This window comes from Cyprinodon variegatus, unplaced genomic scaffold (assembly GCF_000732505.1).
Source record: "Cyprinodon variegatus isolate N-32 unplaced genomic scaffold, C_variegatus-1.0 Scaffold623, whole genome shotgun sequence".
In the NCBI taxonomy this organism is placed as follows: Eukaryota; Metazoa; Chordata; class Actinopteri; order Cyprinodontiformes; family Cyprinodontidae; genus Cyprinodon; species Cyprinodon variegatus.
Window position 1 is genome coordinate 401,787 of NW_015151076.1, and position 14,934 is coordinate 416,720.

General features: G+C 37.3%; 2 protein-coding genes across 2 annotated transcripts in view; one reads left to right on the top strand and one right to left on the bottom strand.

The window, feature by feature from the left end:
• LOC107096416 (myotubularin-related protein 9-like) overlaps window positions 1-5,155 on the bottom strand; it is an 11,358-nt gene extending 6,203 nt beyond the window's left edge. Inside the window, exons 1-5 of the mRNA XM_015393057.1 lie at window positions 4,693-5,155; window positions 4,335-4,391; window positions 3,866-3,974; window positions 3,642-3,767; window positions 271-458 (exon numbers count right to left, since the gene is read on the bottom strand). Of these exons, the coding sequence (XP_015248543.1) occupies window positions 271-458; window positions 3,642-3,767; window positions 3,866-3,974; window positions 4,335-4,391; window positions 4,693-4,877 (665 nt within the window). The 5' untranslated portion in view covers window positions 4,878-5,155. The remainder of the gene's footprint in view (window positions 1-270; window positions 459-3,641; window positions 3,768-3,865; window positions 3,975-4,334; window positions 4,392-4,692) is intronic.
• A 4,016-nt stretch (window positions 5,156-9,171) lies between these two features.
• Window positions 9,172-11,356, top strand: fam167b (family with sequence similarity 167 member B). The gene is made up of 2 exons (XM_015393053.1): window positions 9,172-9,545; window positions 10,170-11,356. Exons 1-2 carry the CDS (start codon window positions 9,261-9,263, stop codon window positions 10,431-10,433), a joined length of 549 nt encoding a protein of 182 aa, XP_015248539.1. The 5' UTR covers window positions 9,172-9,260; the 3' UTR covers window positions 10,434-11,356.
• The last annotated feature ends 3,578 nt before the right edge of the window (window positions 11,357-14,934 follow it).

Sequence of the window (14,934 nt, forward strand, 5' to 3'; positions counted from 1 at the left end):
TTATATATATATATATATATATATATATATATATATATATATATATATATATATATATATATATAGAGAGAGAGAGAGAGAGAGAGAGAGAGAGAGAGAGAGGGATGGATATGAAAGTATAGAGTCATATATACATACTTAGGTATAGTAGGTATACTTGACTTTTAGGTATGCACTTACAATTCAAGGTTGCAATCTGCCATTTAACTAATAGAAGAAGAAGAAGCTGGTTCTGCTCTTTCATTGGAGTCCAGGTGTGTTTAATTAAACTGATTGACTCTCACCATGCCATTCTTTCTGTGATAGTAGCACAGGACAGGGAAGCGGCCAGCCTGCCTGAATTTGGCCACCTTCTTCAACATTTCATCGTCGATGGAGTTTGGAACAATGACCATGGGAGGATAGGAAGGACATACGGAGTAGCTTTCGTTAACGCTGCTCAGTCTCCATTTCTTATGCTGAAAATAAAGACGACAAAGAAGATGTTCAGAAATGACTGAAGAATCTGTGAGCACCAAATCTGTTTCCAGCTGATGTCAGACTGGCATTCCTTTTAATACAATGTTTCTGACCTTTTATAAATGTGGATTGTTACACCTACACACTGAAAAACACAACATGCTCCAGATGTTTCTTTATATTTTGATTTGAACAAGTAATGTGCTTTGAGATCTTTTTGATGTCTTTGTTTTTAAATAACGGCACTCATGGAAATACTTCATTTCAAGCCAGTAGTGTTATTGGACTCCAGGACAAGACCTTATTACCTTTGTAACATTCAAAATATGGATATTTTAATGGCAAAAATTTATGTCAAGCGCACACGATCCATCAATGGAGGCCTTAGTCATCAAGGCGGGTGACCTGGGTTCAAATCCTTTCCTGCATGTCTTTCCCTCTCTCTCATACCCCCTTTCCTGTCAGCCTACTGTCCATAAAAACAAGCCACTAGTGCTGTTAAAAACTCAACAAAAAAAAAAGTAAATGTAATAACAAGAAACGCCAACTTGCCTGAATATATTAAGAAAAATAATAGAAGTGCTTCTATAAGAAATTCATGAAAAACACTCTGAGAGTGAAAGAAACACATTATTGTGGTGCAACATAACCTTAGAGCCATTAATGCTGATACTGGCAATTACATTTTTTAGTTTATAAACCTAAATATAGTTGTTAACTAGGCTTATTAACTTGTTGGGTCCTTTTGCAAGGGGTATGCAAGTTATCAAAAAACTAAATGCCCAATAAATGGTTAAAACAGTCTTTAAAAACATTTTTCAGAGAAATATGTGGTTGTATATTGTAATAAACCTAGGTTATGTTAGTTTTTACTTTAATGATCAGCCCTTCTGTTAGCTGCAATGTGTCTAAAAGGCAACATTTGTTCTGTGAAAACATTTTATATTTCACACACACACAGATAAATACCCAAATAGCTATTTTCATCAACTGATTATGCAGAAGTAATTTCATAAGGCAGGTCTTTGCTGTATTCTTCCACTACGTAAATGAATAAGAAGCAATAGTCAAATAAAAAAAGGTAAACAAAATATAATACTTTAGAGTAAGCCTGGAGAAGATTTACTCAAGAGTAGCTAAAAAAAGTCTGGAGGAAGACAGCAGACAGTAGGGCTGATCTGCAGAAGCTGTTTCACATCTTAAAACAGTATCTGAATGAGCAGAGAATCTTCAAAGGAGATGCAAAGTTATTTGCGTTTGCAGTTCAGCAGCAATGTGTGCAAACCTTTTTTTGTGTCTGTGTTCTCTAATCAATATGCATATCAAAGAAAAATATCTTTTGTTTTTTATATTTAACTTTATTTTCATCAGAGTTAAAGTTCTTTAAAAATAAAGTCATTTAAAAATTATATATATATATATATTTTAACATTATAACCTTTAGCTCCATGGCTTATAAACTCATCTGTTTTATCATAAACACTTGCAAACTGTCTGTAGAATATGTTTTCTGCTCATTTATAATGAGTCAGGACCAAACTGGTTTATGTTTTAACATCTGCGCAGGAATCTTTGTAGATCATCAACATCTGACCCACTTATTGCACATACTAAAAAATGTTACTTGCAATTTAACTCGCTTTATTTGGGTCCGTTGAAGATCAGCCTGTATGATTGCTGCACAGTTTAGTACGTTATCATATATCTAAGTACTTATTGAATTATTTGGTCATGTTATTAACTCTGTAGTTTTCTTGGATCCAATATGCAATAAAAAATCTGATTTCATTAGAATGCCTTAATGACTCTTTTATGATGGCTGTGGCATCAGCCATCTTCTATGGAGCTGTCAATTGGAGGAGTGGCTTTTCTGTAGCTGAGAGAAAGCGGCTGCAGAAGATGATCATGCATGAAGCTGTTGCAGAACTAGGGAGCTCATTCAGTGACAGACTGCTGCACCCTAAATGCAACAGGGAGCGTTATCACATATCCTTCCTTCCAGCAGCTGGAATACTCTAGAACCACCACTGTTCCCAACAACCTCAATAAGTTCTTACATTCATGCTGATTTTGCACAGTTTCTATCTTAGTCAGTTAAATTCAATTCAGTTTATTTATATAGCGCCAATTCACTACACAATTCATCTCGCACTTTACAGTTCACCAGATCATACAGTCAAATTGATTTAAAGTTTTCTATCTAAGGAAAACCAGGTGATTGCATCAACTCACTGACTCAAATGCAATCCCTCACACTAATTATGCTTGTAGCGACAGTGGAGAGGAAAAACTCCCTTTTAACAGGAAGAAACCTCCAGCAGATACAGGCTCAGTAAATAGCATGCTGCTGTCATTTTGCACATCTCTGCGGTTGCTGCTATTTTTAAATATCCATTTCTGTAAAAACATCCATAGCTTTATATTGGTTATTTATTCTCCAGGTGCAGTTTTATACCGTTTAAACACTTTACAGCACAGTATTTTACTGTTTATCTTTTAACTCTTCACTATTATGTTATCCTTATACACTTTTCTAAGATCCAAATTTGTGTGACCTTTTTATCTATAATCTTTTTGCTGCTGTAAAAACATCAGAATTTCCCTATTGCTGGACAATAAATGGATTTTCTATTCTATTCTTAAGCAGGCAGGCTGCTGTGATTAAATTAGGTCTAGGCTCTTTAACATGCTAAAGATTTACAGAGAAACTGTAAATCTAACTATATGCAATGAGCTTGAGACAACCAATAGAAAAGTAAGAATTAGCAGGAAAAGAAACATTTAGAGAGGCACATTCCAGTCAGTTTCTCCCAGTAACCGGACCACCAAGATACATACATCCCACCTACTTGAAGAATACTAGGCCAATAAAACACTTTCAACAATTAAAACCCCCAATGCCCAATTCGTCTCCATGGTAACAAACTATTCCCAAAAGAAGACAAGAACTCGAGCTGTGAGTTAGTCTGTTCTAACATTTAGGGGAAACACATGAAGACTAAGCAACAGGGATATCCTGAAAAGTGACCTGTGCCGTCACCCATTCCTGGCATCTTCCTGTCATATGCCTGCTGAAGTGTTTTTGGAAAAAAAAAAGAAGGCTTGCCTTTTGAGTCACACTTACCTACATTCTGTTTTAAGTTTTTTTTAAACAAGTATATAAAGCTTTATAAGTTGCTTACCAGCTGCTTTATTTGAGTGTATTGTTTTTCAGGGGTGGAGAGGCCCCACTGGTCCCGCAGGCTGAGGTCAGTGGGTCTGTAAAAGAAGGGATACATCGCCGACACATTGTCCAGACAGGAAAGGGTCTGCAAGAAAAGAGAATCAGCTGGTAAATTATGTAATAAAATGACATATCGTGTAGGAAAGAAAGTATTGTGATTAATAAGGTTTAGCTGCAGAACACCTCGATGGAGTGTGCAATGTTGAGGCACTGCTCCATGCCTGGAATGTCAAGCTGAAGCACCCGCAGATCTTTGCATTTGATGGTAATCGTCCCTGACGATCCAGACGTCCTGCACACATAAAAGAAACTATGAACACATTGTTTTCTTTTTAAAGATAAGGCATCCCATGCCCATTCAAAGGCCTATTCCAAGACTGGGGGTGCAATGTGGGATGTTTGACTTGCAGCAGAAGAGGAAGCCCTAAAACAACCAGTTTTTTTGTAAAGGGTCTGCCTTTCTTAGTCTGTGACCCAATAGTTAAAAAGGGTTTCAGCAATGCTTTCACAACACATTGAAATCAAGCTGCTGACAGGAGACAGAAGCGTTGGCTTGCAAGCGGTTGTAAGAAGCTGTACATTTGTTAAGAAATGTCTGCTTTCAGCAGAGGCAGAATACAGCAGACACATGGCAACACCAACATTTCCAAACCTGTCACTGAGGACTGCATTAGAGAAGAAGCCGGAATAGCCCAAAAGGTTTTCCACACTGGTTGGACAGATTTAAGGAAGTAAATTAGACATAAGTTGGATTAAATGACACAGTAATGATTAATTCATTCGCAGGTTTGGAAGTGTAAACTTAAATAACTTTAAATTTTATTCGAAATCGATGGAGTCATGTGAATCGATATACTAAAGGAGTTAATTCTCAGTTTGATTTCAGTTGTAAAAACAGAAGAAACCAAGATTCTTGTTTCAAATCCTTATTCTGAGAAGCCAATTATGTGAAGAGAAACCTTGGTGTAGATTTAGTAAACAACTTTTCCTTCTTCTGGAGCCACCCTCACCTTTTCTCTATGGCATCGATATTCCTGAGCAGCAGCAGGACCTGCTGGGAGCTGCCCTCCTCTCTGTCCGAGAAGAGCAGGTGGTGTCCGGTGATGCACAGGGTGCCTCTGCTCGGTGGGTGCAGGGGCTGCCGGAGCACAACATCCTCCACGTTGGCCGTCTTAATGTGGTCAGAAAACTCCATGTGGCACCCCCAGACCTCAGAAAATGAGTATTTCTATGTTCCAACTCTTTGCTCTTCACTCCAAATCACTTCCTTACTGTAACTCTTAAAGAAAATGAAAGCAAGCTTCCTCTTCTGCGCTCAGAGCTGGTTGGGCAGCCTTGCAGCTGCGCTTTTGGTTTCACGATAAGGCATCTAAAAATAGAAAAAACTTCATATTAGTCTCTACATTACCAAACCTGGCGCGCCTTTGCCTTTTGCAGTAACGGCTTACTGAGAGTGAGGGGGTGTGGAAATAAATGGGCAATAAGTTGCTTGTGACAACAAAAGACGGAAGTGCGCGTTTCCTGGGACGAAAAGAGACCCTGACAGATGTGTGACATTGAACAGTTACGCGCTGTTTCGCTCCAAGAGAAGCAGCTGCAGTGCGCGTGCAATGCAAAGAATCACCACAAGATGGCAGCATGTGCAAAACTTTAAAAAGCTCCAGGTTAGGGTCCCCTGCTCTTCATAAACATTTCAACAGTGCATTTTTAACATCTACTGAAAGAGCCTTTAGAAAACTTGATTGCATTATTATTTAATTTGATGGGTAATTTTGAAGGGATTTTATCTCTAAAGATAAAAAAAAGTAATGTAAAATAGTAAGAGGAAACCTACCTTTCTATTAATATCAAAGAGGTATGGAAAATTGAGAAAGCTTCCTGGAGGGGAAGTGAAACGTCTTCAAACCTTGGAAACCAAGTCCAGTGGATTGTTTTTAAACTTTTACAGAATGACTATGACCTGAATGACTGAGAATCTTCATCAGCATATAAAAAATGTGGAAGTAAAAAAATGGAAAATAATATCTTAAAAAAATATCCTGACAATTTTTTTTCAGTTTGCAAAAACATAACCAGAGTTGTGCAAAAATAAATAAATAAATAAATAAATAAATAAATAAATAAATAAATAAATAAATAAATAAATAAATAAATAAAATAAAACATCAAGGGTCCTGGAAGGTTATGACAATAAAATTACGGAACTAACAACAAATTATCCCTTAGATTATCAGCCTTATACAACACAATTTACCATCATTAGTGTTTCAAAAATAACCTTATTTCATGTTTATGATGAATTTATATTTTAATCTTCTTTAGGTAAAACTGCATCATCATTTGGAAAATAATTTATCCTTTTTTATCATTAGGGTCTATTTAGAAAAGACGGTTGGAATTTTATTGCAGCCTTTAATAAAAAAAGGAAACCAAATGATGCATGTCTGTGTTTATGTGGCTATGAAAAAAGGCTACTAGAAAAATTGGAATATTTGTCATAAACCTTCAATCAACTGACCCTGCAAACACAGTAGCTTAGTGTTAAATTATTATTGGATATATGAATATTAGAAAACATTTGCATTGTGTAATACGGCCGAATATTAATTGGTTGAAATGTGTAGGTTAGTTATAACAGTGTGTTTCATGATATTATAACGCACATTATGCAGGAGATTATGTTATCCCATGTGTTTGTCTCAGCTTCTTTAACTATCAGGGTATTTAAAGGAAATAATATGAAATATTTTTCTGATTCATTCCTGAGATGCTGGTGAGACCAGGCTTGATTAAATGTTTTGCATCTGTGCTTGAAGTCAGGACAGATTAGGAAAGACCTGTCATGATGCGGCAAATAGGTCAATGGGCCGATGATAAAGATCTATTCTTCCGTATTGAATTAAATTTTCCAGCATCTGAAGCTATGATCTTCTAGTGGTTCTCTTATACATAGTGGAAAACCATTTATCCCTTTATTCCTACTTTATTAATATTACTTAACGGACTGGATCTCATAGCTGTTTTACAAGCCAATCACATATGTTTGGTCATTTAAAGATGAGTAAATAAATTCAAACCAAATGTCATTAGAATATGAGCTGAATATACGTCAATTTTTTTCTGAATCTGAATTTCATCCTTTCAGTTTAAAAAAATTGTAAAAGATTCCAAAAAATATTCACTTAGCAGAGAAGAAAATGAGAAGACTGGTCTGAGAAAATAAAAAGGGCAAACAGAACTAAAATAAACACTACCTACAACAAAGACAAACAGAAAACTTTCTCAGAATGCAAAATACATTTTGAACCTTGAATCAGTTGGACTGCAGCAGCAGAGTGCCAAGCCTTTCGGCCAAAAACAGGAAACCGAGCAACTCACAAAGGCTCACCATCAATAACAGATAGGAGAATCTAAGCAATGAGTCTTTGTTTTAGCTGCAGCATAGAGGTGGTCAGAATATTAAGATGCGATGCTGTTTATTTTCTTAACACATTTTAGGCCCTTAGCTACCAGCATTATTTAAATACTGAGAAATAAACTAATATATGTAATATATAACTAACTATACAGTATATAACATTAATACCACCCTATAATAAACATATGCATTTGTAAAGTAGTAGCATTTATCACTGGTATGTTTATCAGTCATCCTCTATGGTGTGGTATGCTGGAGCTTATCTGTAATTGAGAGGAGGCAGCTGGGTAAGCTCATCAGGAGGACCAGGCCTGTCCTCTGCACCCAATGCAGGTGGCGTGACACAGAATAACTGTAAGAAAAATGACATCACAGTGTATCCCAACCCATACAAGGATCTGATGCAGAGCAGGATAGCTCTCTCAGGGACACACTGCTTCATCGTACATGCTTAAAGTAGCTCTTCCACAGATCCTTCCTCCTAACTGCTGTTATATTTTTCAACCCCTGCATTTTTTAATAGTGTTTACAAACATGCTGGTTCCACAGGTCTGCAATGTGATCAAAATTAATTGACATTGCATTAAAATGCTGATGTTTATTTGGACACTTGTTAGTTTCATTGAGAGCGTTTTTACAATCATGCATATTGCACAGTATAATTTTGCTCTCAGTTGTTTCTATTTGACTTTTGAATTGCAAATATACCTGAATATGATATTTATTAATAAATGCACATCCCATTGCTGACAAATTCTGTCTTTACTGCAACAGCTTCATACATGGGGGTTGGATAATGTCTCCCACCCCACTCCTTTAGTGACAGACTGCTGCACCCTAAATGCACCAGGGAGTGTTATCACAGATCCTTCCTCCCAGCAGCTGCAAGACTAAATAACCACCACTGATCTCAACAACCTCAATAAGTTGTCACAATTATGATTTTGCACAGTTCCTACTTTAGTCACTTAAAAAACATGCTGCTGTCATTTTGCACACCTCTGATGTCGCTGCTATTTAAAAATATCTGTTACTGAAAAATGTCTATAGCTATTGGTTATTTATTCTCTGGTGCACAGTGTTTTATATTGTTAAAACACTTTACATTTGTGTCAGCATTTTTCTATAATCTTATTGCTGCTGTAAACACCAGAATTTCCCCATGGTGGGAAAATAAAGGGAGCTTCTATTCTATTCTATTCTATTCTATTCTATTCTATTCTATTCTATTCTATTCTATTCTATTCTATTCTGTTCTGTTCTGTTTTATTTATAGATTAACTTAGAATTGGTTTTTGATTTATATTTCTTTAAACTTAATCTATTGTTTTCTCTGTTTTTCTTGCTTTCATGTCCATATATAAAGTGAAGAACAAAACTGATTATCTATTTGTTTATACATACTAGTTTTATAATCCTTATTTATATCATATTCTATAACTCTTTTTAACTCTTCACTATTGTGTTATTTCTATACACTCTTCTAATGTCCACATTTGTGTGATGATGTTTTCTATAATCTTTCTGCTGCTGTAAACACCAGAATTTCCCCACTGTGAGAAAATAAAGGGAGTTCTATTCTATTCAATTCTATTCTATTCTATTCTATTCTATTCAATTCAATTCTATTCTATTCTATTCTATTCTATTCTATTCTATTCCTTTTTATTTATAAATTAAATTTTTATTGTTTTTTGATTTATATTTCTTTAAACTTTATCTATTGTTTTCTCTGTTTTTCTTGCTTTCCATTTCTAAAATGAAGAACAAAACTGATTATCTATTTGTTTATGCATATAGTTTAATAATCCTTATTTATATGATATTCTATAACTTAAATGAAAAGTTTACATTTTCCATGATGTATTCCTCCTCATTGGTTTCAGATAGTTCCTCAAAAATTAACTTTTTCTTTTTTTTTCTTTTTTTCTAGTTTTGCCTGAAATAATAAAGTGTGTTCTAACATAAGGTCTCAGGGTCTGACTTCCCCCTCCATAAAACAGCTAATAACTGATCCACCCCTCCCGGCCTCTGCGGGATGGGCGGTCACTGTCTGACTTCTCCCTATAAAGGAGCTATGGACCTGTTGCGCTCTGCAGCCTCCAGACACAAACTCTTTACCTGAACTCGCAAGTTTCGTTTCCTTGTTCTGTTGCATGAATGGATTTTAAAGAGCTTGGAGCTGATTGCTCGGAGGGAGACGCGGAGGACCTGGACAGCGTCAAAGCGCTGACGGAGAAGCTGAAGCTGCAGACGCGCAGACCGTCCTATCTGGAGTGGCAGGAGCGGCTGCAGAGTCGCCCCTGGGCGGACAGACGCACCGCGGACACTGGAGCAGATGTTTCCCTGCCCGTTTGGAAAAAGGAAAACTCTGAGCTGGTTATAGGCAACATCTGCGGCTTTGACAGCATTGATGATGCGTTAGAGTTTCTAAGAAAAGAGCTGGTGAGTTACCTTTAAACCCTTATTTCCCCTAAATTTAAACCCAACATCTGATAAAGTCAGCTCCTGCTTCACCATACTGTAGATAAATATCTCTATTATTGCATGAATGTTTTGGCTCAATTCAACGATGAATGATTGCATGCTTTACTCAGTTTAAACAAACACCTTGTGAAACAATAAAAGCACTGTTTTCTCACAGCCCCCACCTGAAATCATCCCTATGCAAATAACTCAGGGCTGCATATGGGTTTTAAAAGTCATGTTGTGTGGAAACTGTTCTCATTTGTTTAATGTGGCTTTGATAAAACCCCTAAAACCCATAAAGGCCTTTTTGAAAATGAATATACTGAAATATTAGCAGCTCAAATCATGTTTTTATCACAAATTTCCTTTATTTGGTTTAGTTTATAGACTTATATGTAAGAAAAATCATATTTTCTTGTATGAAACTGTATTGTTAACTACAGGGACACATATGCTTAATATACCATTAATTACTGGGTTATTAACGGATGCTTCAAAGCTGAAAAACCCCAGTCTACTCTACACACTTTGTTACAGAGATGAAACCTCGGATTTCCAGCATCTCACCCCAGTTTCCCCCTTTTATTTTTCACGGCCCAGAGGGAGATGCAAGATCAGGACAATCGTCTGGCCTGCCAGTTGATCCGCCTGCGCGGCGAGATCCACCGGCTGAAAGTGGAGCAGGTGTGCCACCGCCACAAGGAGATGCTTGACGACGCCACTTTCGAACTGGAGGAGTGTGGGGAGGAGTCGGACCTACTGTGCGACATCCCCATGAAGGCCGCCTTTGCTCTCTCCACACCTCTAAAACATCTGGGCCTCACCAAGATGAACATCAACTCCAGGCGTTTCTCATTGTGCTGAAAAGTGTGACTTTTTTAACCACACAGTGAAGGATGTTCTCATATCCTCTGTGATTGCGTAAGGCGTGTTATTAGAGTTACTTCCTCTTTAAAGGCTGGTGTTGATCCATGTCAGAGTATGACATGAATGGGGAAGTATCTGTGTCCTCACCTGTAGAAGGCATGCACACCTCTAGTACTGCCAACTTCCTGTCAGTCAGTCTGATTCTGCTTTTCATACCACGGAATCCAGATTTACTGGAAGAATAAAATAGATGATGCACTATATTGCAAAAGAATTGAGGCACAAACCCAAGTCTCTACATTGAAATAGTCCAATCAGCTCCATGGTCACGTTTATAAAATCAAACAATGAGGTAGTGGACAACTTCTACTCATGTTTCTAAAGCAGTTTTGGAGTTTCAGGGAATTCAAGCATGGCATTGTGATATAAAAGGTCATTTTTTACCTTTTCTACCACATGCCCCAGTCAGTTATTAGATGTATTCGAACAAATTGGAGGTATCTGAAAATACAACAACTTAAAAAAACATGAAATCATAAATTCAGGCACCCAGTGTTCACAAGTTATCAACTGTCTCGTAGAGTCAAATTACATAGAACCATGATTTGTGTGGTCTTCAGATTAGCTTCTCGTCTAAGCTTCAAGAAATATGTTTCGATTGATGACCATGTCTTTTGCCAAGTCCTACATTATGAAGTGCATTGTAGGAGCTTGGGAGCTAAGTGTAAAACTCAGCGCAGCTGAATTCTAGAGATGTAGCCACGAATCACGATGCACTGTCTGTTAAGTCCCCACCCAGAGCTACTGCTTTGTCCTCCAGAGCATGCAGCTTTGCCTAAAGCAGGACCTGTAACATACATCCAAACAACCTTTAGCAACCAAAGCAGAACAAACGTCTCCAGAATCCCCCCTGCTTAATGGAAAGAGCTGCCCTAAAGTTTTGTAGCTCGCTTTTAGGAATCCTGCAGGATAAATGGAATAGATATATGTGAATCTGGGCTACTCATTGGGTAGCCTTGCAGCCTTGCAGCAAGAAGGTTACGGGTTTGATTTCTCCACTGAATTTGCATGTTCTCCCTGAGCATGTGTGGGTTCTCTCCGGGTACTCCTGCATCTTCCCACAGTCCAAAAACATGACTGTTAGTTTAATTGGCTTCTCTAAAATCTCCTTAAGTGTGAATTGTTGGTCCTATTTGTCTCTATGTTGCCCTGCAGTAGACTGGCGACCTGTTCAGGGCTCTACCCCGCCTCTCGCCCATAGACAGCTGGATGGATGCACGGATATGTGAATCTTTATTGAAAATAACCGAGGTGAACATAGCATCTGTTCAATCTGGAATGGATGCATATTTGGGCAGATGGGCTGTATAAACCAGAACTAAAAGGTTTGCATTTCTTTAACCAGTAGGTGAGTCTGGAGCAAAATTGCTGGACTGCAGACTGCCATATTGGCGGTGGGGGTATTATGTTGTAGGGCTGTTCTTCAGGAATGAGACTTGGCACAAATGAAAGGACTTCTTCATACTGCAACATAAAACAAATAACATCAAAGTGCACCAGTGTACAGAACAATGTCCAGAAAGGATGTATAGTACATTAATGAATTTGGTTTAAGGGAACCTGACTGACCTGCAGAGAGGCATTGAACTAAACCCAGCAAACTCAACAAAATGCTATTTGGTTGAATTAGCGTTAGACTGAGAACCAGACTGTTGGGAAAAGTTTTTCTGGAACAGAGGTCAAATATTTAGCTTTTGGGAAGAGATTATTGGTGATTTAAGGCAACTTTATTTTAAACGGGTCGGGGAGGGACTATATCAAAGGCTGTATATCAGGAAAGAGATGTCATTGTAGTTCTTGTGAGTGTGAAGGCAATTATCTGAATACTTTTGGCAACACAATGTATTGTGTTATTTAAATCTGAAGTGTGTGATTAATGACACAGGGTCCTTTGTCAGAGGTGACGTCCCAGATTTGAGCAGCTATTAGTGTTGTGGAAAACTTCAAAAGGAAAGGTGAAATATAATTTTCAAAGCGAAAAAAATGAAATAAAAGGTCAAACTTTGTCTGGACTGGTTGAGGGATGAGGCGCCAAACAAAGTTGGATCCTTTCAGACTGTCACATGTTTTAATGAAATCAGAGAGCTCAGGAGATGTGGGTGTTTGTTGAATCAGATAAAGGAAATGCTTAGCGGGTTTCTATACTAAACAGCTTGTCCTCACGCAGCAGCGCTCTTAAAGCCTTCATCAGACCCCACAGGAAGCAGGAGCTTACGCTCATGATTTTTTTTCACCTCCTCTCATGGACCAAAAATATCTTTTGAGGCTCGGCACGGTTGTGACAAGAACCATGAGTCTGTTTTGTTTCCCTGTGACATGTTGAGATGCTGCAGAGCATTGATTGTATAAAGCTGGCCAAGAGTTGTTTCTTTTTTTTTTTTAAGCAGAAATTAACACCTTTAACAAACTGGGTTGCTTTATATATACTTAACAAATGCATGACTGAATAAGTTGTATGGTAATTAAAAATCTGAAGGAAATCTTTATTATTTTTTGTTGTTAAACACTGATAGAAATGTATCTATATGTATACATATGAGTATAAAGGACAATACTTTGGATGAACGGCTTTCTTTCTTGTACAAAACCATCATCATACATTAACTTTTAAAAATAAGAGGAGTTCTTCAATAATTTTTTAGCCCATTTTAAGCATGTTATATTTCTGACTATAGAGCACACCTCACTATAAGCCGCACTAGGTTTTTGGAAGAAACTATAAACGTACAAATATAGGCCGCACTGGGCTATAAGCCGCAGATATCTACTGAACTGTCCTCCACCAAACCTGTAGGGGGAGCTCTACATATTGCTCTTTATTTCAGCTCTGCAGGAGTTGAGCCCAGTCTCTTTGTTGGTTCTGCAGCTTTAATGCAGCAAATAAATGTCAAAATGTGTGGAATGTGTGTTCTCCATCGTACCTGTTGCTACCATGTTCTTGTGCTAAATAAAAATTTGATTTCGATTTCCCCCTCTGGTGGTTAGGAAAATCCACAGAAAAGCCGCACCTTCTTGTACCGCCGCTTGTAGGGTTGCAAACTCCCTGAAAAAAAAGGGACACCTCATGTGCGTGCCAGCTGATATGATTGCCTTTCCTCCTCCTGGCATGGTGATTTTATTTTAGCCCCCCTTTGTGTGTGAAATTATAATTTTTTTTAAAACTATTTGACTCAAATCTGCATTGAATTAGATTCATATTGGCAGTGTGCTTTATATTCATTATAGCAGACTTTTTCCACCCAGATATTTGTTTTTTCCCCATTCCTCCCTAAATTTCTGCATCCTTTTTTTTGGAGGAGGAGCATCGCCATGCGAAGGTGCACCGCCCCCAAAAGCAGCGTCAGCATATAAATGACTTCGTTCATCCCCCATACTGCTTTGTTGTCTCCCGCTTTCTTCTCCATGAGCAACACTTGTCTCGACCAATGGGAAGAGGGTATTCTGGATCGTTACATATATGTTGTCATCTTATTGGTCACAATGCAGGACAGGGCCCGGGAACAAGTTTGACATAAGTTTCGTATCTAATATGCCCTTGTTCTTCATTTTCCATTAGCCTTTTATTGACAAATGTTTTATTCTCACAGTAATACGGGACAAAGTGCGTTTATTTTCCACTAAATACGGGATGGGTACTTCTTTTTCTAAATAAACTGCAAAAACGATCAAGAAATAATATACATTTTTACATTAAGTGTATTTAACCTTAATTCAAGTAGGTAAATAAGATGATTTGCCAACGGAATGAGATTGTTTATTATTGAAATAAGATAATTAGATAATATGCACTTTAAATAAGAAAATGTAATTGTTTTTTCTTATTTTAAATATAAATTGTCTTGTTTCCTTGGCAATGTATCACCCTTATCTCTTCAATTCAAGAAAAAAATGCATTTATTTTAAGAAAAAAGAACTTCTTTAGATTTAAATTTTTTGCAGTGTACAGAACGATTCCGTTTTTCACGGGACGGGTGGCAACCATAGCCGCATGGTTCAAAGCGTGGGAAAGAAGTAGTGGCTTACACTGCAAAAATGATCTAGAAATAAGTAAAAGTTTCTTAAATTAGGTGTATTTACTCTTAATTTGAGTAGATAAATACGAGTATTCGCCAAAGGAATTGGTATTTATACTCAAATAAGACAATGCAATGTTTTTTTTTCTTATTTTCAATGCAAACTGTCTTGTTCCATCGGGAAACTGTCTCACTTACCTCCTCAACTCATGAAAAATTCCTTTATTTTAAGAAAAACATACTTCTTTAGATTTCAGTGTTTTGCAGTGTATAGTCAGGAAAATACGGTACAAACACCACGAGTAAATAGAGGGATGTTATTTCAGATTCAGGTGAAATTATTTAAGGGGAATTGTATTTACCCATAAACATTCCAGGCCACAGTAAAGTTTTATCTAACCCTGATTTCCTTTTACTTGAAGAAA